Source organism: Adiantum capillus-veneris, chromosome 25, assembly GCF_014529385.1.
Source record: "Adiantum capillus-veneris isolate H3 chromosome 25, ASM1452938v2, whole genome shotgun sequence".
NCBI classification, from domain to species: domain Eukaryota; kingdom Viridiplantae; phylum Streptophyta; class Polypodiopsida; order Polypodiales; family Pteridaceae; genus Adiantum; species Adiantum capillus-veneris.
The window spans coordinates 93854506-93875881 of record NC_140955.1 but is presented as its reverse complement, the minus strand read 5'-3'; the positions used below and the strand labels follow the sequence as shown (position 1 = coordinate 93875881).

The 21376-nt window shown below is 45.1% G+C and overlaps 1 protein-coding gene across 2 annotated transcripts in view; it reads left to right on the top strand.

Moving 5' to 3' along the window:
- The window catches only part of COP1 (Transducin/WD40 repeat-like superfamily protein), a 36972-nt gene that overhangs the window by 3349 nt on the left and 12247 nt on the right, over positions 1–21376 (top strand). For both annotated transcript variants that reach the window (XM_086499376.1, XM_086499377.1), the window contains 5 exons: positions 7716–7793; positions 7904–8059; positions 8141–8518; positions 8892–9064; positions 9160–9225. In XM_086499376.1, coding sequence (XP_086355502.1) covers positions 7716–7793; positions 7904–8059; positions 8141–8518; positions 8892–9064; positions 9160–9225 — 851 coding nt within the window. The remainder of the gene's footprint in view (positions 1–7715; positions 7794–7903; positions 8060–8140; positions 8519–8891; positions 9065–9159; positions 9226–21376) is intronic.

Genomic DNA, 21376 nt, shown 5'->3' with positions numbered 1-21376 from the left:
AAACTCGAAACAAAACTCGGTTCTTGGAAAGCAAATCCCCGGAAGAGATTATTATGTAGAGATTTGAGAACCCTCTCTTCCAATCCTACACAAAGTGTAAGGTGCAGCGGAAGTGAATGTTGAACTTTGCTCAAGATGAGTGCTCCGAACTGTGCTCAAGGGTTCCTTTTACTTACGGAAGGGAGAGCCTTCTGTTCCTTTAGTGAGAGAGTGCAATGGACACAAACAAAGTGGTGAACATTGTGAATGAAGGTGCTGAGACTGAGAGATAGAGAGAGAAGAATACGACACCAGAATGTTGTCAAACCCTCCTCCGAAGGCCACACTCTCTATGGCGAGAGTGGTCTACTTATGTTGCACAAATCTCTACAATGCTTGGACTTGCTGACGATGTCGACGACGAGACGGGCTGAAATCTGAAAATGCTAAGGTTGAAATCTGCAAATCTTTATCTGCTGAATTCTATCTCTATATCGGTGACGATGTCGATGACGACGATGCGACGACGACGCGCTGAAAACGCAGATGCTGAAATCTGCGTTTTCTGGGCTAAAACTGCAAACTTCAATGGATGTGACCGTGCGGCGAGGATCTACTGTGGGAAGGTGAGATCTGCGAGGTTTGGTGGTTCTATTGCAGAAACTGACTGCTGAAAACTGAAAACGCCGAGTCTAGGGCTGATTCCGTCGCGAAGATCTGCAAAAACACTGAGGTTGATTTGCAAACCAAAAACGCTAGGGCAAAAAATAGATCTTGCTGCAAACATGCCGTGAATCTGCTAGTGAAATCCACTAACGCTAGTGCTGATCTGTCCTTTGCCGTCGTCGAGAATCTGCAAGTGCAAAAACGTTGGTTGATCTGGTGCAAAAACGCTAGGCCTTTTGTGGAGAGAAAACGCCAAAGTTGTCGTAGCGGTTGGTCTTGCTAAGAAGTTGCCTGTTGAGCAAGGTGCTCCTGCTGCCTCTTCTCCCAGAAAGTGCTAACTCTAGTTTGCTTTTATATTATCTTAGCGAAATTGCCCTACCTAGTTCCCAACAAAAGTCACTTAAAAATAATAAGTGAAAAATGTCAAAAATAGGGAAAATAGGTTCTGTGCATTGGAAAATTCCCATGATGGATTCTGATGGGAATCTGACGATCGTGCTGTGTGCAACAAGAGGATATGCATCTAATCCAAGTGTCTGGACATGCACGGTCTGCGAACAGACTCACAAAAGTGCCATATCACTTCCTATTCTAGACTGACTTGACAAAACTGAACCCTGGTCATATTGTAGCTTGTCCACGGACACATAGGGTTGGATGTCACGTGACATCGCCTCCTTTTCAAAGGGAGGTACTGGTACCAAACTGTATGGCGTCGAGGGAGATCGCCAACAACATTCGGAATCATTGAAAGGACTCTTCGCCGGCCCACTCTGAGGTGTGGGTGGTGCGATACTTGAACTTCATAAAAGTCTGCAAGGGCCGCGCCGAAAGCGACAAAGTCTTCTGAGTCTCCTTCAATGGTTCCACATCTTCTATGGACGTAGGTCCACCTTCAAGAATCTCCGAGGTTGAAAATTCCTAAAACCACTTCCAACACAAAAACATGAATATACCCATTCCATCTAAAGTGACTGGAAAAAATCTGATCTTCTTAAAAGACTGTGCACAAATAGACGGAGTGCCAAACCGTTCACCACGCACTCGCAAACAATGAGATCGAATCTTTTCTTGCTGATCTAAATCAATCAACTGTGGCAATTCACAACGGAAATGCCCATGCTTGGTGCTCATACTTTCTTGTGCTCTTTCTACGAATGTGTCATGCCAAGGAAGAGACATGGAATGTGACTTCCTTGAATGCATACTTTGTAGCTTTTCATGAATAATCGGCATACATCCGTGCTCATTCATGAGTGAAACGTGCTCAACGTACAATCTGTCATGCCTAGGAAAAGGGATCACATAAAGACACTGACTAAAATACAAGAAACGATCACGAATGAAACACTCGAATAATGCGTGCTGACGAATCATTCGAACACATAGTACTTCCTGTAAGGGTTCTTTGGACCTAGGCTCGTGTTTGATGAATCTGCAATGAGGTTAGCTTCACTAGAAACAGTATCTACTAACCCATCATTCTTGTGAACAATCACATCGTGGTCATACAAATCATCATGCTCGTGAGAAATCACATCTTGATCATGCAAATCATCATGCTTGTGAGAAATCACATCTTGATCATCATGCAAATCTTGTGTGTCATGCTTGGGAGAAGAAGAGACTAAGAGAGTCTCCTTATCCCGAATCTCTTCAATCTTCGCCTACACATTAGAAATGAGAGAGGAAGAATAAACAACACCATCCACTGAAGTTGTGGGTTCTTAAGTTCACAAGGAACTTGGGTTCTTGTGGGTCTTGGGTTCTTGGGGGTCTTGAGGTCCTTGCGGGTCTTGGGTTCTTGAGATTCTTGAGGTTCTTGCGGTTCTTCTTTAGCTTGCAATCTGTGTTAGAGAAGGATCTTCTCTTCACCCGAGTTCTGCTCTTTTCCGCGGGCGCACCCCTTGGCGGCCTTGCGCTCACACCAAGGTTGCTTTTTCCCACCTCACGTCGATTGGCCGGCCGCTAAGTGCACGGTTCGCTCTCAATGAGTGAAAAGAGAATAAGGGGAGGCTGGATAAGCCCTTCTTTCTTGGGATTCCTGTCACTCTTCAAAAACACGATTAGGAATCGACACGCCCAAGAGGACTTGGCGTGCGACTACAACAAGCAAAAAAATTTCTGTGGTTCTTTCCTTGAGTGATACAGAACACTGCCAGAGCTCTAATACCAATGTAAGGTGCAACAGAAGTGAATGTTGAACTTTGCTCAAGATGAGTGCTCCGAACTGTGCTCAAGGGTTCCTTTTACTTACGGAAGGGAGAGCCTTCCATTCCTTTAGTGAGAGAGTGCAATGGACACAAACAAAGTGGTGAACACTGTGAATGAAGGTGCTGAGACTGAGAGATAGAGAGAGAAGAATACGATACCAGAATGTTGTCAAACCCTCCTCCGAAGGCCACACTCTCTATGGCGAGAGCGGTCTACTTATGATTGCACAAGTCTCTTTAATGCTTGGACTTGCTGATGATGTCGACGACGATGAGGATGACGACGAGACGGGCTGAAATCTGAAAATGCTAAGGCTGAAATCTATAAATCTTTATCTGCTGAATTCTAACTCTATGTCGGTGACGATGTCGATGATGACGATGCAACGACGACGCGCTGAAAACGCAGATGCTGAAATCTGTGTTTTCTGGGCTGAAACTGCAAACTTCAATGGATTTGACCGTTCGACGAGGATCTGCTGCGGGAAGGTGAGATCTGCGAGGTTTGGGGGTTCTACTGCGGAAACTGACTGCTGAAAACTGAAAACGTTGAGTCTAGGGCTGATTCCGTCACGAAGATCTGCAAAAACGCTGAGGTTGATCTGCAAACCAAAAACGCTAGGGCTGAAAATGGGTCCTGCTGCAAACACGCTGTGAATCTACTGGTGAAATCCACTAACGCTAGTGCTGATCTGTCCTTTGCTGTCGCCGGGAATCTGCAAGTGCAAAAACGCTGGCTGATCTGGTGCAAAAACGCCATGCCTTCTGTGGAGAGAAAACGCCAGAGTTGTCGCGGGGGTTGGTCTTGCTGAGAAGTTACCTGTTGAGCAAGGTGCTCCTGCTGCCTCTTCTGCCAATTAGTGCTAGCCTAGGTTTGCTTATATATTATCTTAGCAAAATTGCCCTACCTAGTTCCCAACAAAAGTCACTTAAAAATAATAAGTGAAAAACGTCAAAAATAGAGAGGATATGTATCTAATCTAAGTGTCTGGACATGCACGGTCTGCCAATAGACTCACAAAAGTGCCATATCACTTCCTATTCTAGATTGACTTGACAGAACTGAACCCTGGTCATGCTGTAGCTTGTCCACGGACACATAGGGTTGGATGTGTCACGTGACACACAGAAGAGGGCCTTACTGAAAAGCAACTGGCTTTTTCAAAAAGCAAGTGCATTTCCTCAAAGCTTTCTCTGAACCCATCTTCATTCAAGTGCTTGTCTCATCTCTTGTGCACAATTCTAGCTCAGTTCGGAATTCCTTCTGACCATGGAATATACCCTTCCCGATGCTCCCGTCACCCACCTTGTGACGCATTAGGAATACCCATCATTTGGTTTTTTCTCATTGAACGTAGGGAACAACTCTTTTGTGATGCTCTCTGTCACCCATCCCATCAGAGTGTCCGTTTCGGATGGTCAAACACTTCTTCTCGATGCTCTCAGTCACCCATCCGATCATCGATGTAACATGCTCATGGATATACTTCAAATGATCCCAAATTTACTTGGCACTCGTCACATGATTGAAAATATGCGGTGTACAATTCAAGATGATCAATTGAGCATTGACATGCTCCCAAAGTGCACTGTCCTCCGCTGTAGATGGCTTCTCCACTATCTCGGTCACATAAAACCCGAGATCATACAAGTCAAATACCGCCATCATTCTCATTCTCCAAGCACTATAGTTGGTACCACCTAACTAGCGATTAGCTGGAAAAGTTGGAAGGGTAGGTATCTTCACAGGTAAGTCATGGGTCTCCTTTTGATACACATCCCATGTAGCACCGGACGATGGTCCAACACCATCACCATTGGACTCACTATCTGAGATGTTGACAGGAAGGGTATGGTCGTGTGAAGAGGACAAGCTTGGATACTTGGAAGAAACTGCTCCAAATCAGCGCGTACAACTCCAACTCAACACCAACTCTGAGACACAAATGGACAGTGAGCAACTTGTCCCTCCTCGTTCACCTCTTCACCTCCAAATCCGGGTATTGAAAACAATTGCTTGAATCTTAATTTTACTGTAGCCAATAGACAACCTGTTTTTACTTGCAAAACTTGTACCGGAGCCTCAAAAACTTGCACCAGATGCGACAATACCAGATCTGAATCTGAAAAAACAGCAAGCTAACTCCTCTCCAAAAACTCCAGAAAAGCATCGAACACGCTGCAAAAAACGCTCCAAGGTTGGATCTCAACATCAGAGCTTTGATGCCATATGAGAAGTGGCAGCAGAAGATGGATGGATATGGCTGAAAACAGTGGCACTTGGGTGCACAATCCCTTGGATCTGATGGCATACAGCAGCAACCTCTGAATGTGGAACCTCCAAGAGCAACCTCGTCACTGGAGATTTGAATTTGCAGTGTACGGCGTACCGTAGATGGAGAGTCGCCTAGGGCAAGAGGGCATAGGAGGAGAGGAACCTGCAAAAACACAAAAGCACATTAGAGAGGGACGGCGATATGGCAAAAACGCTAAAGAGAGGGAAAAACAGATAAAATAAGAAACTGTGGAAATCGATGACATAGCTATCGGATAAATTGCCTGAACCGAGAAGGGCATTCTGTGCCAATGGAAAAGAACAGACTGAACAAAAATAACACTGAGTTGAAAGTGATGCAGGATACTCGAGATGGGGAGTGGTGAGGTTCCACCCGTCATGGGACGGTGCGTACGGAAAAGAACAGACTGAACAACTTTAAGCACTTCAAATAACAACTGAACTGAAAGAGATGCACGACACGAGACAGGGAGTGGCGGAGTTCCACCCCAAGAGAGCAATGGCCCCAAACCTTGGCGCCCCTTTCGGTATTTCTTTATATTGCTTGAACTCAGTACATCACCGGTACTTCATCCTCTGCACCTTCACATTGAAGTGTGCCAGAGAATGAGCCCTTGGCTCATATTTAAAGGCCCTTGGCCTCTCAAATGTAGTTTACATGAAAAGATTCAAACTCAGAAGCATCTAACCCAAAAGCAACCCGTACATTTTGCAAAAACGTGTACAGTTGCCACGTAGCACTGCCAACGCGTTTTACAGGAATCCATATAGCTGCCATGTCAACGCGAAATCCGGGACTTCCATAGAGTCCTACCACGTCATCAATTGGTTGCGCATCTTCTGTGTGTGTGTGTGTGTGCTGGTCCTGCTTTATTTATCTCTAGTCACTTGGGCCCCATCGGAGGGGTCCCATAAGTTGGTGGGAACTCCTCTTTAAAAATAGGCCACTTGTCAAGACTTTGCCTGTTGGTGAAACTTCTTCTGCTGCTTCTGCTTCTTCTGTTGCTTCTTCTAGGGTTTAGGCCCCTCGACCGGGATCTGCAAGTTGGCTTCGTCCTTCAGTGGCTTGACAGGTCAGCAGTTTGTGACACCACCTGAAGAGAGCACTGGCTCCAAACCGTGGCACCCCTTTCAATATTTCCTTATATTGCTTCAACTGAGTACAAGACGGTACTCCATGCTTTGCACTCCCCCGCGGAGAAGACGTGCCAGAAAATGAGCTCATGCCACATATTTATAGGCCTTGGGCCTATCCAACAACAATTTACATGAAAAGCATGAAGCCTAAAAGCATCTGGTCCAAAGCGTGGAACCCAAAAGCTCTCAGCGCGTTTCACGCTAACATGCTGACGTGGCCCATACAGTGCCACGTCAGCATGTTAGCGGAAATCACGGAATGTCCGTACGAACTTGCCATGTCATCGTCCGCTTGCGAATTAATATGTGTGTGTGTGTGTGTGTGTGTGTGTGTGTGTGTGGGTCTTGTTGTCTATAGTCACTTGGGCCCCCACCGGGGACTGGGTCCCAAAAGTTGATAAAACCTCTTGAATAAGTTGCCTCCACTTGGCGAGGATCTGTAAGTTGGTGAGACTTCTTCCGCTACTTCCTCTTAGGGTTTAAGCCCCTCGGCCGGGATCTGCAAGTCGGTTTAGGTCTTCAGTGGCTTCAAACGCTAGCAATCTGTGACATTGCTCTAAATCTGGGGCCAGCAAGAGGCAACCTATATGACACTGCCAGCAATATAGGGTGGCCAAAACAATGGCGGGAACAGGCCGAAGATGCGAAAACTACCTTGCATAGGCCGGGCACGGCCACAAAGCAGCCCTCACTCCCTATGATCAGCCCCTAGTAGATACTGGGGCACTAGTAGCCCTCCAAGACCGTCCTGAGAGGTGACATACTCTTAACTCTCTTGGGATTGCTTCCACAAGGTTGAAAATTGTCTACTCTTCTCTTCTCATGCATCTTTGTGACTGCTAGTGTTCTTGTATGCACACTTTGCTTTGTGCTATTGTGCTAGTCTTTAGAACCAAATTCAACAAATCGGGGAGGTTGCTTAATGAGGATTTTTTCGAAGAGGTCACCATTTAAGAATGTAGGTCTCACGTCTATTTGGAAACTATTCCACCTTGTGTACATGATGCTAGTGTAGTCTTGTATTTGGCAATAACCATGCAAAGGCAATCTTCTATAGACACCGTTAAGTCAGAGGCTTTTAATTTACAACTCTTAGCTTATGAGGCACAAGGTTAGTCTTAGGCTAAGTATTTGTGGCATTGTTTGAATATCTTGATACATTTGTGATCATTGTACCTTCTTCTAGGCAGGATTTGCATCTGTTTATTATTTCTCTCTCCTTCGACGCATTGTGTTTCTGATAGCGTGTATTCAGGTTTGGGTTAGTACACAACCTATTTAATTGCTGGTCTGTGATTGCATACTTAAGGTATTTTTCGTCCTTGAGCGTGGTCATCCTATCTGTTCACTTAAATCTACATTTTACTGTCGTAAAGGCTGTCGCATCTATTTAAGGGTGATTTCTGGGTTGATGTATTGTGCAGTTGTTGAAAAAGGCCTCAACATGCCAACTTGTTAGCAGTGCAACTCCATTGGAGCACTTTAAACTTTACCTTCAAGAGGTACATTCCTCAACATTTTTATCATGTATATTCAACTACTCATAAAACAATACCAAGCAGTGAGATGGGATTTTGGATAGATCCGTTTATAAAGGTTCATCTGATGGCAGGGAGCAGAGGTTTCAGTGAAGGAGCTTGACTCGCTTCTTTCTCTTCTTGCGGATAAAAAAAGGAAAGCTGAACAGGAGGAAGCAGAGACTAACATGGAAATTCTTCTTGATTTCTTACACAGGCTTCAGCAACAGAAACAGGAAGAATTGAATGAGGTAAATTTATTTGAAGTCACTCTATGACTGTAGTTCTGTGTACACCAATGCTCATATGTATGTAGTTTTTATTTTTTTCAGCTACAGGCTGATCTGCAGTTCATCCGAGAAGATGTCTCTTCTGTTGAGAAACAAAGACAGGAGTTGCTAAGAGCCAGGGAACGATATTCAGTGAAGTTACGGATGTTACTACAGGGTTCAAGTCCTAATCTGGTCAAAGGGGCCACTGCATCTCCAAGCACTGGCAATGCCATTGCCTTTCCTACTAAAACTGAGCCAGGAATGGCTGCATCAGTGGCAGTCGCAAGAAAAGGGGACTGCAAAGAGAGGGTTTCTTCGATAAGCTTCCAAAAGAGGGATCAACGGCTTGGTGGGTCATCAGACTGCATTTCAAACCTTCTAGGCCCAGTCCCATCGCCTAGCATGGCGATTGCTAAGAAGAAAAGGGTTTTAGCACAGGTATGCTTCGTTTAGTGGTACTGAGCTCCCTGAGCATACTTTTTGTTTTATTTCATGATGTTATGTATTTATTTATATGCTTTTTGCTCAATGGTGTGGGTAAAAATTTGTGATGTTTTAGGTTTCCATAGCCAGCATATTTTTATATAGCATACTGTAGTTAGAAACTTTGTGGCTTGTTCAGTAACTACTCTTAAATCTCATGTTTGAATGCTTTTGTTAGAGTTATGTAGTGCACATGGAAAATTGTGTTCAGAAATGAGTAGATTCTATTTCTGCAAAATTGTCCTATCTTTTTCCACCCATTCTAGTTCAATCCAGATTCTGATTTTTTTCAATTGTCTTACTAACCTAGTGTTCTTTATGATTTTAGTTTGAAGATTTACAAGAGTGCTACCTGCTCAAAAGGAGGAGGATGGCATCATCTCCACGACCCAGACAACTAGATCCGAATTCAAAAAAAGATAAAGACAGTGATGACAAGAATATTGGCAGTGCAGGGCTAGAGGATTTCCAAAACGTGTTAAACGCTTTTACGCGCTACAGGTTGTTTAGGAAGTCGTAAATTACTTTGATTGGCTTTTACCATTTTTCTAGATTCCAATCCACTTATCCTTTCCTTACTATTTGAAATTTTGCAGCCGCCTCCGGGTAATAGCAGAAGTTCACCAGGGTGATTTGTTTAATTCTTCTAACATAGTTTCCAGGTCTCTCTCTCTCTCTCTCTCTCTCTCAAACTTGTGTGGGTGTATATGTGATTGTATGGTGCGTGTGGTGGCATTAGCATAGACGACATGCTAATGCTGTTGAGTTTGCAGAGACATGGGTTCAAATTGTGTTCACTATCTGGAACTTAGTACACAATAGGGGAATTGTGACTTACCTCTTTGATAGCAGGGTTCTTTGGGTACCCATGTGATCATCACAACCTCTTTGAGCATTTATATGTGCTTTCATTGGCACACGCACGTGCATGCGTATGTGTCTCATCCCCACCTTGCCTTTCTCTCTTTTGCCTCTTCCATGTTGAAGGCTTTTTCAAATTATGGTTCTATTACTTTTCCTTTGTATTTATCAAGACTTCCCCTCTCAGAGTGAATTGGGGACATACATCCAACAGAAAGGAACACACATCAGTACTGAGACTGCAGCTAGTACAGTAGATTAAGAGACCTTGCTCCCAACCTTTGCAAGGGAAGAACAAGGTGTTGTAGAAAGTCACCAAATAGACTGCCAAATCCTGTCTGTTGCGCATGGAACCACTTGTATGGAAAGGTGTCAAAGGTGCAATGAAAAAGGTGAATCGGGTGATGAGCTCGTTTGCAACCGCGAGAAACCTCCTCTCAAGACCGGGTAGCCAATGGATCATGGATCTATCGCGACAGATCTCCGCGAAAGCGTCCTCATATCGCATACCACCTGTCACAAACTGGAGCGCATACCAATATAGATGGGATAAATAGAATTTATAGAATTTATCACTTATTACTGAAGCCAGAGGATATAGAGAGAGATAGAGAGTGAGAAGATCGACACAATACTGGGACCAGAAGATGGGCTGGTCCCCCCCCCCCCGTAATAGTATCTTTATTACTGAGGAGAAGTCTATACAAGCACTTGATTCGAACATATTACCACACTCGTTCTAGAATAAGGCTTGATGGTTCTTGGAAGCCTCAACTTCCGATTCCTAGGGCAAAACCCTATTCCATGGAACTTTCCGTTCCTTAATCCTCGAGAACTAAGGTTCTCAACTCTGGATCTCACCTTCCACACTCAGAGCATGGCATCCCTGCAACTCTTTTCTGACTCTGGACTCTTTTCCAACTCTATTTCCAGAGTCCTTTTCCTGCAGAACAACTCTGCTTTCCCGGACACGAAGTCCTTACTTGGGAATCTTAATTTCCAAATCACGACTTGCGAGACTACCTCTCTCCGATCCGTGGATCTACTTCCCAAACTCGGGTACGAAACCCTTGGGTTGATCTGGCTTTAGTTCCTCAGAGCGCTTTCTCCTGTAGAGGCTCATGCCTTCCTTTGCTCCTATTCCCTCGTGAAGAGGAAGTACACAAACACTCAGAGATCATAACATGGAAATCGTTACCTTCAAAGTCTTGATGCTCGAAACGCAACTCTGTTCTCGAAAAGCATCTTCCCGGAAGAGATCTCTGCACAAAGAATCCTCTCTTCCAATCCTACATCCAGAAGAGGTGTGCTCTCAGATACCTTCTCGTAAATCAGCCCCGTCTACGACGTTTATGGGCTGAAAACAGAGAAAAACAGCAGCTTGTCGCGATGGCAACTTGCTCCCATAGGCACTTCTTCGCGATGGAATTCGCGCACTTGGTCTTGGCGTCATCTGGTACACTCGGGGCAGCCATGGGCTTCATCGGCGGCATCACCTTCCTGGCTGAAATCTGCGGCAGCCTGTTCTTTTTTCTAGCGCTGGCTTTTCTTGCATCTTCCCTGCGAAAAAATCCTTGCTCTTTTGCGCTGGCACTTCTGTGTAGAGAGAGGGTGCTGAAGTTTGCTTTTACAGGTGTCTGGAGCTGGCCAGAATAAGGGGATCTCCTTACGTTTCCCAGTAAAAATAGGCAAAGTGGGGGCGCCTCAGATAGAGGGAGGGAGAGATCACTTTTGCTCTACGAGAGAGAGAGGGAGAGAAAAAGCGCTGGCTGATCTGCTGCTTTATTAGTTAGAGGCCGCCATGGTTGGTCACTTTTTAAAAATGGTCTGAACCTGCCCAAAAACTTAATAAAATCTTATAAGTTGAAAACAATGCTTACACAACACTTCCTAGGCGTCCCTAGATGCAATCACATGCACAATTGCAATGCAGACATAGACCCGCTTTTTTAGAAAGCATCTGTTTTTTCCTCAAAGTTTCCTTTGAACCCATCTTCATTCAAGTGCTTGCTCTTCCTTGTGCACAATTCTAACACAATTCGGAATTTCCTCCCGACTATGGAATATTCCCTTTTCGATGTCCCCCGTCACCCACCTTGTGACGCATCAAGAATACCCATCGCCTAGTCCTTTCCTACCGAACTTACGATACAGTCTCCTTCGCGATGCTTTGTGTCACCCATCCTATGACGCATTAGAGATGTCCGTTCCCGGATGGTCGAATACTTCTTCCTAATGCTCCCATCCGATGTGATGCATCAGAAGTACCTGCTCCTGGTGGCCTTACAAATATTCCCTTTCACAGTGCTCCCATCATTACTCTAAATGACACACTAGAAATATCTGTACTCGGATGTCTCCAGTGCGAAAAACCCTCACTTAAATTCCAATAATTCATTTAGAATTATTTTTTCCTGCTGTTCCAAGCGAGAAAACCCTCTCACTTATAAATCCAGTAATTCATTTAGAATGATTTTTCTGTCAGGTAAAGCCAATTTAGCAACATCCCTCTCACTTATAAACAATTGTCCTCAACTGTAGAGCATACCGGTCCTACAAAAGAGCAGACAGAGCAAACCGGTGCTTCCAAAGGCTACTGGAATTTTATTTGAAGAATCTTCGTGCTCCGACGTCGGACTTATTAGCCACTCGTACCCTTGCTTCATCGCGCATCGGGCGCGCTCCCGTCTTCATCGCTCATGTCTTACAGGACATAAGCTATAAAGATCACTTGTAAGAGAAGGATCCAAGATTTGTCTTGAGTTGTTGTTTTTCTTAGAGGCAGTGCCATGCAGTGGTGGAAGTCTATAGCTACCAAGCCGCACGCTCCAAGGACTTCGCAAGCTTTCAAGATTTTTTGTTTTTGCCCAAAGTTATATGATATTTGACATCTTGCTTCAGATTGCAGCTTCTGGCAGAGTGGGGTATCTTGAAATACTTGCCATGGAAACCCTAGCAGATTATAACTTGAAATTTCTCGACATATCTCAGTAGGTGTCTCTTCTCGAGTCTATAAAGTCTGTTCTTTTCTAATGGCATGTGGTGCCCGCCTTGTGACAGTGGTATTAGAGCATCAAGCGTGTGCTTTTCCGAAGCATACCGGTCCTACAAAAGAGCAGATAAAGCAAACCGGCGCTTCCAAAGGCTACTGGAATTTTATTTGAAGAATCTTCGTGCTCCGACCCCGGACTTATTAGCCACTCGCTCCCTTACTTCATCGCGCATCGGGTGTGCTCTCGTCTTCACCGCTCATGTCTTACAGGGCATAAGCTATAAAGATCACTTGCAAGAGAAGGATCCAAGATTTGTTTCGAGGAGTTGTTTTTCTCAGAGGCAGTGCCATGCAATGGTGAAAGTCTACAACTACCAAGCCGCACACTCCAAGGGCTTGGCAAGCTTTCAAGTTTTTTTTTTAAAAAAAAACCAAAGTTATATGGTGTCTGACATCTTTCTTTAGATTGCAACTTATGGCGGAGTGGGTATCTTGAAATGCTTGCCATGGAAACCCTGGCAGATTATAACTTGAAATTTCTCGACATCTCTCAGTAGATGTCTCTTCTGGAGTCTGTTCTTTTCTAATGGCACGTGGTGCCTGCCTTGTGACAGTGGTATCAGAGCATCAGGCGTGTGCTTTTCCGAAAGCATACCGGTCCTACAAAAGAGCAGACAGAGCAAACCGACGCTTCCAAAGGCTACTGGAATTGTATTTGAAGAATCTTTGTGCTCCGATCCCGGACTTATTAGCTACTCGCACCCTTACTTCATTGCGCATCAGGCGCGCTCCCGTCATCACCGCTCATGTCTTACATGGCATAAGCCATAAAGATCACTTGCAAGAGAAGGATCCAAGAATTGTTTCGAGGAGTTGTTTTTCTAAGAGGTAGTGCCATGCAGTGATGTCTATAGCTACCAAGCCGCACACTCCAAGGACTTGGCAAGCTTTCAAGATTTTTTTTTTGCCCAAAGTTATATGGTGTCCGGCATCTTTCTTCAGATTGCAGCTTCTGGCAGAGTGGGGTATCTTGAAATGCTTGCCATGGAAACCCTAGCAGATTATAACTTGAAATTTCTCGACATCTCTCAGTAGGTGTCTCTTCTCGAGCTGATAACCTTGGAGGTCTAGTGTGATTGCTATGTCTTGGGACTACAATCATCGCCACAGGAACATTTTCTGTCCAAGGGCTTATGGACCATGGTGCGGTCGGCTACGACCTTATGGAAGGAAATTAACCCTAATTTTTGGTGCAGGTTTCAGGATGGAAAGTTAGTTGACTTTTCGAGCTCGGCTAATGTTGAGATTGCTTTTTAAGTTTGAATTTTGTTTGAGGATTTGTTTGAGAACTTGTGTGGTGATCTTGTCTGGAATTTGTTTGAAATGGATGGTATGTGTTTTGAACCTGTGTTGGTGTCGCTTTGAACTGTTTGACTCTTGTTTGAATATTGGTTTCAATCCTTGGTGATTTTCTCCACTTGAATGCTTGGTGATTTACACCCCGGTGGAGTAGTGAGAAATGATGTTTGAGAATGCTTGTTCATACTCATGGCCCGGACCCTTGTGGAGTATTTGCGGAGGGAGTATTGAATGTTTGAAAAGTGCTGGTTTTACTCATGGCCCGGACCCTTGTGGTTATTTACGGGGGGAGTATTGTTGTTACTCATGGCTTGAACCTGGATGGTTATTTGCGGGGAAAGTATTAAGAAGTCTGAGCAGTGGTTACTCTCAACACCTCCAACCGACGCAGGCTACGGTTTGGGGGCTTTTGGTTGTAAAAGGCCTTTATATCTCATGGCCCGGACCTTTTTAGGTTATTTGCGGGAGGAGTGATGAGGGAGTTGTTGAACAGCTCATGGCCGAACCTGGATGGTTATTTGCGGGGGGGGGGGGGGGGGGGGGTGTGTATTCATCGACGACTTTATGTTTCTATGTCTTGTAATATGCATATGTGAGTGTCACGTGACACATCCAACCCTTTGTGTCCGTGGACAAGCTACAAAACGACAAGGGTTCAGTTAGTCCAGTCAGTCTAGATTAGAAGTGATCTGGCACTTTTGTGAGTCTATTCGTAGACCGTGCATACCCAGTCACTTAGTGTAGATGCATATCCTCTGGTTGCACACAGCAAGATCATAAGCATTCCGATCAGAATCCATCATAATCCTTCAGGGGAATTTTCCAGTGCATTTAGCCTATTTTACCTATTTTTGACATTTTTCACTTATTATTTTTAAGTGACTTTTGTTGGAAAGTAGGTAGGGCAAATTGAGTAAGTTTGTATATAAGCAAATCTAGGCTAGCAGTATTTGGCAGAAGAGGCAGCAGGAGCACCTTGCTCAACAGGCAACTTCTCAGCAAGACCAACCCCCGCGACTACTTTGGCGTTTTCTCCACAGAAGACCTAGCGTTTTTGCATTAGATCAGCCTTGGTGATTTGTGCACAGCAGATCAACCCCGGCGTCGTCAAGACACAGCAGATCAGCCTAGCGTTTTGCATTTGCAGAACAACCGGCGATAGCGATAGATTTTTGCAAATGCAACCGGCGACAGCAACAGATTTTCAGCCCTAGCGTTTTTGCATCTGTATTATACCCAACGTTTTGCAGATTCTCCGCGACGGAACCTCAAGAACCACCAGTGTTTTCAGTTTTCAGCCTTTAGACACCGCAGATCAAGTCCCGAACCTTGCAGATCTCACCTTCCCGCAGCAGTTCCTCGCCGCACGGTCAGTTTTTGCAAGGTTTACAGTTTCAGCCCGGAAAATGCAGATTTCAGCATCTGCGTTTTCAGTGCGTCCGTCGTTGCATGGTCGTCATCGACATAGAGTCAGAATTCAGCAGATACAAGATTTGCAGATTTCAGCCCTTAGCGTTTTCAGATTTCAGCCCGTCTCGTCGTCGTCCTCATCGTCGGCAAGTCCAAGCATTGTAGAGATTTGTGCAATCATAAGTAGACCGCTCTCGCCATAGAGAGTGGGGCCTTCGGAGGAGGGTTTTACGTCTCTGGCATCGTATTCTCTTCTCTCTCTATCTCTCAGTCTCATAAACTTGCACGCAGTGTCCATTCGCTTTGTTTGTGATCATTGCACTCTCTCATTAAGAATGGAAGGCTCTCCCTTCCATAAGAACAAAAGGAACCTTGAGCACAGTTCGGAGCACTCATCTTGAGCAAAGTTCAAACATTCATTCCGCTGCACCTAACATTGGTATCAGAGCTTTGGCAATGTTCTGTATCACTCAAGGAAAGAACCACAAGAATCACAATAATTTTTTTTGCTTGTTGAGGTCGCACAAACCCAAGTTCGCTTGGGCATGTCGATTCCTAATCGTGTTTTTGAAGAGTGACAGGAATCCAAGGAAAGAAGGGCTTGTCCAGCCTCCCCTTGTGCCTCTTTTCACTCATTGAGAGCGGACCGTGCACTTAGCGGCCGGCCAATCGACGTGAGGTGGGAAAAAGCAACCTTGGTGTGAGCGCAAGGCGGCCAAGGGGTGCGCCCGCGGAAAAGAGCAGAACTCGGGTGAAGAGAAGATCCTTCTCAAACACAGACTTGCAAGCGAAAGAACCTCAAGATCTCTAGAACTCAAGAATCTCAAGACCCGCAAGAACCCAAGTTCCTCGTGAACTTAAGAACCCACGACTTTAGAATGGTCATCACTCGAAGCGGAATGGATACTTCGCTTAGAGGTGAGGAGCATGAGAGAGGCGAAGAAGAATTTTCCCCAGTAGGAGGTTTTTCCAACCCTCCCCCTTCCCCATCTACGTTAAGGATTGCATTAATTCCTATGGAGGCTTTTGACAAGATGGTGATGGACATGAAGTTAGAACGCGAAGCAAGACACGCAGAAAGAAAAGCAGAAATGAATCGCAGACATGTAGAAAGAAAAGCAGAAATCGATCGCAGACACACAGAAAGAGAAGCAGAAAGAAAGGCAGCCAAAGCAAGACAAGAACAGAGCGACCGACACCTGCAAGAGTTCTTGCAACTCGTTTCTCAAGTGCAGACACACAAAATTTGCATGATGATTTAAATGACAATGATTTGCATGATGATTTAAATGATAATGATATGCATGATGATTTAGATGTTAATGATGAGCATGATGATTTGCATGATCAAGAGGTGATTTCTCACGAGCATGATGATTTGCATGATCAAGGTGTGATTTCTCACAAGCATGATGATTTGCATGAAGATGATGTGATTGTTCACAAGGATGATGTGTTAGTGGATGCTTTTTCTAGCGAAGCTAACCTCGTTGCAGATTCGATCAATCACGAAGGATCGATCTTGGCTCTCGAGCCTAGGTCCAAAGCATCCCTTCAGGAAGAACCGGTCTTGGCTCTCAAGCCTAGGTCCAAAGAACCTTTATATGAAGTACTATGTGTCCGCATGATTAGTCAACACGCATTGTACGAGTGTTTCATTCGTGATCGTTTCCTGTATTTTTGTCAGCGTCTTTATGTGATCCCTTTTACTAGGCATGACATATTGTACGTTGAGCACGTTTCACTCATGAATGAGGACGAATGTATGCGGATTGTTCATGAAAAGCTGAAAAGTATGCATTCAAGGAAGTCACATTCCATGTCTCTTCCTTGGCACGACACAATTATGGAAAGAGCACATGAAAGTATGAGCACCAAGCATGGGCATTTCCGTTGTGAATTGCCAAAGTTGATTACTCTAGATCAAAAGAGAAAGATTCAGTCTCATTGTTTGCGTGTGTGGTGAACGGTTTGACACTCCGTCTCTACGTTCATCTACATTGCATGCACAGTCTTTGAGGAAGACAAGATTTATTCCATTCACTTTACATGGAATGGGTATGTTCATGGTTTTGTGTTGGAAATGGTTTCAAGAATTTTCAGCCATGGAAATTCTTGAAGAAGAAAGAAGCATGACACTAGGAGCCTCAGAAGACTTTGTGTTGCTTTCGGCGCGGCCCAAAGAAGCAAGCGTTACAGACCTTTATGAAGTTCAAGTACCGCACGACCCACACATCAGAGTGGGCCAGCGAAGAGTCACTTCCAGGATTCCGGATGTTCTTGGCGATCTCCCTCGACGCCATACAGTTCGGTACCAGGGTCCAGTACCTCACTTTGAAAAGGAAGGGATGTCACGTGACACATCCAACCCTATGTGTCCGTGGACAAGCTACAGCACGACAAGGGTTCAGTCAGTCCAGTCAGTCTAGATTAGAAGTGATCTGGCACTTTTGTGAGTCTATTCGTAGACCGTGCATACCGAGTCACTTAGTGTAGATGCATAATCCTCTGGTTGCACACAGCAAGATCATAAGCATTCCCATCAAAATCCATCAGAATCCTTCAGGGGAGTTTTCCAGTGCATTTAGCCTATTTTACCTATTTTTGACATTTTTCACTTATTATTTTTTAGTGACTTTTGTTGGAAAGTAGGTAGGGCAGATTGAGTAAGTTTGTATATAACCAAACCTAGGCTAGCACTATTTGGCAGAAGAGGCAGCAAGAGCACTTTGCTCAACAGGTAACTTCTCAGCAAGACCAACCCCGTGATTACTCTGGTGTTTTCTCCAGAGAAGACCTAGCGTTTTTGCATTAGATCAGCCTTGGCGATTTGTGCACAGCAGATCAGCCGCGGCGTCGTTAAGACACAACAGATCAGCCTAGCGTTTTGCATTTGCAGAACAACCGGCGATAGCAACAGATTTTTGCAAATGCAACTCGCGACAACAACAGATTTTCAGCCCTAGCCTTTTTGCATCTGCATTATACCCCAGCGTTTTGCAGATTCTCCGCGACGGAACCTCAAGAACCACCAGTGTTTTCAGTTTTCAGCCTTTAGACACCTCAGATCAAGTCCCGAACCTTGCAGACCTCACCTTCCCGCAGCAGTTCCTTGCCGCACGGTCAGTTTCCGCAAGGTTTACAGTTTCAGCCCGGAAAACGCAGATTTCAGCATCTGCGTTTCAGTGCGTCCGTCGTCGCATCGTCGTCATCAACATAGAGTCAGAATTCAGTAGATACAAGTTTTGCAGATTTCAGCCCTTGGCGTTTTCAGACTTTAGCCCGTCTCGTCGTCGTCCTCATCGTCGGCGGCAAGTCCAAGCATTGTAGAGATTTGTGCAATCATAAGTAGACCGCTCTCGCCATAGAGAGTGGGGCCTTCGGAGGAGGGTTTTATGTCTCTGGTGTCGTATTCTCTTCTCTCTCTATCTCTCAGTCTCATACACTTGCACGCACAGTGTCTATTCACTTTTTTTGTGATCATTGCACTCTCTCATTAAGAATGGAAGGCTCTCCCTTCCATAAGAACAAAAGGAACCTTGAGCACAGTTCGGAGCACTCATCTTGAGCAAAGTTCAAACATTCATTCCACTGCACCTAATAGTGAGCATTTGTGTTGCATTGTGATGTGCCACCCACTGAATATTTCTTATTGGATAAGATACTTCTCGGAAGCCAACGACCCAGGGTATCAAGAGTTCCGATCTGGAATGAGACTCCTTATTGGATGAGATTCTTCTGGGAAGCCAACTACCCAAGAAATCAAGAGCTCTGATTTGGAATGAGAAAACTGATTGTCCCTCAGAATGTCTATCGGAATGACCCTCGGAAATTTTGAGCTAACTTGAGTTGTTTTGTAGAAATACTATAATCGCGGACGATTACTTTCTTTCAAGAAGGGAGGATGTCACAAATTGTTGACGTGTCAAGCCATTGAAGAACGCAGTTGACTTGCAGATCCCGACCGAGGGGTCTAAACCCTAAGTGAAGAAGCAGAAGAAGTCCTACCAACTTATGGGACCCTGTCTGATGGGGTCCAGGGGACCTAAAGATTGAAGTGGACCACACACACACACACACACACACACGAAAAGCGTAACCAACTGATGATGTGGCAGAGCAGTATTGAATCCTCAATTTGTATTGATAGTTTTCGGATTTTACACTGGCATGTTGAAGTGGTAGTCAGTACGGAATTCTGCGTTTTACGTTGGCAGTGCCACGTGGCACCTGCACGGATTTTCGCATTTTGCTGGATGGCAGCTTTTGGAAAAGATGCTTTTGGGCCGATTTCTTTTGAGTATACTACTTTTCATGTAATTGCTTCTGAGGCCAAGGGCCTTTAAATATGTGTAGAGGGCTCATTCTCTAGCACGCTTCGGTGAGAAGGTGCAGAGCACGAGTATCGGCATTGTACCGAGTTCAAGTAATATAAAGAAATCATAGTTACCGGGAACGAGAAATCGGAACAGGGAACAGGGAACGACAACATGCATGGAATGCCATTCCCTGTCTCAGATACTCACGTTTGAAACACGGAACGCGGATCCAAAACAGGAAATTGGGATGGGAACGGAGACTTGAAAATGGCCATTCCCTATAACCATGAAAGAAATACCGAAAGGGGTGCCAAGGTTTGGGGCCAATACTCTCTGGGGTGGAATTGCACCACTCGGTGTCATGTGTGCTCTCTTTCTCTCTTTCATTTCAGTTGTTATTGAAGTGCTAAAAGTCTGTTCAGTCTGTTCTTTTCTAATGGCACGTGGTGCCCGCCTTGTGACAACCAATCAACGTGATGTGGGAAAAAGCAACCTTGGTGTGAGCGCTAGGCCGCCAAGGAGTACACCCATAGGAAGGAGTTGAGCTTGGGCTGATTGCAAGCAGTACCAAGTATCCCAAGTACCCCCGGTACCTAACCCAAGTACCCCCGATACTCAAGTGTTGGGGTGTAAAGCCCAATGTGGTCGCCCAGGTAAGTGGGCGGGCCGCCAGGTATGTACACATATTCTTTTGTAAAAACCTAATAAGAACTCACTATGCTCTACACATTACAGTAGAGCGAGTTCACCATATCGTCGTGCTCTTCTTCTCGCACTCTCTCTCGCGTCTCACTTCCGCTCGTACTCCTTCAACTGGTATTAGAGCTCAGATCGAGGCTCTGGGCAGCACTGCAGGAGGCTAGAGTCACTAGCTCAAATTGGAGTGAAATTCGACAGGCAAAGACACGGCCATCTCGGTCGTCTCGGTCATCGTTCGGCTTCGACAAAGTTTTGCGCAGGCCATTTTCGACTACGTGGTCTCAGCAGGTGCAGATCGGACTCTGCAAATTTGGGGTTTTCGGCCTACGACTGTGGGTGCTGAGGATATCGACACTCCCAGAGTGTTGATCTGTGGCTGTCTACACATCGAAGGACGGCTCACAGTTCTTGGAGGCATGTCACATACGACACGGGCGCATCTACACACAGACTGTAGGCGACATCCACTAGTTCATCAGGTAGCTTGTGTTTGCTGCTTGATATTCCAGATTTCATCCTGACATTGCAGGTACTTCCACATGGGATGTATTGTCAAAGATGATGTATGTCTGTTGAGGGTTTGCTGGCTGTGAGTCACGCAGCAAATAACCGCCGCAGCGGTTACAGCATACAGTGAGAAATTTGTGGATGTATGACTTTGTGGGAAGTCTATGTATTGTCAGATTTACTGCAGCCTTTGTTGAGGGTCGAGTGAGGTTTTATTGACCTGGGGGATTCTTGAATGTTGAGATCCTTTCGGTGATACAGGTCTTGGAGCGATCCCTCGAGCACCCTTAGATAGGCAGCTAGGATGTATTGACTGTGAGTTAGACAGTTGGGATTGCATCTTTGCTTTACTGCTGTTGAGGCATTGTCGCAGTCTATGCTTACAGGACAGTGACAGGACAGTCAGAGACAGTACAGGTGCAGGACAGGTTTACCCACAGCTTACAGTGTTAGAGAGACAGTGATTTTTTGAGCTGTTTTTTGGTCTGTTTTCAGTACACCAGAACCATTTTACAAAGGAGACTCTGCCAAAATTTCTACAGAATCTGAAGCTTTCTTGGTTCATTTGACGTGGCAATTGCTAACCTTAGTTGTTGGTTTCTTCCAATGATTTTTGTTTTATTTTTGAGACCCTCTTTTTGAAGTTGCAAATGGTCGGACATTGTA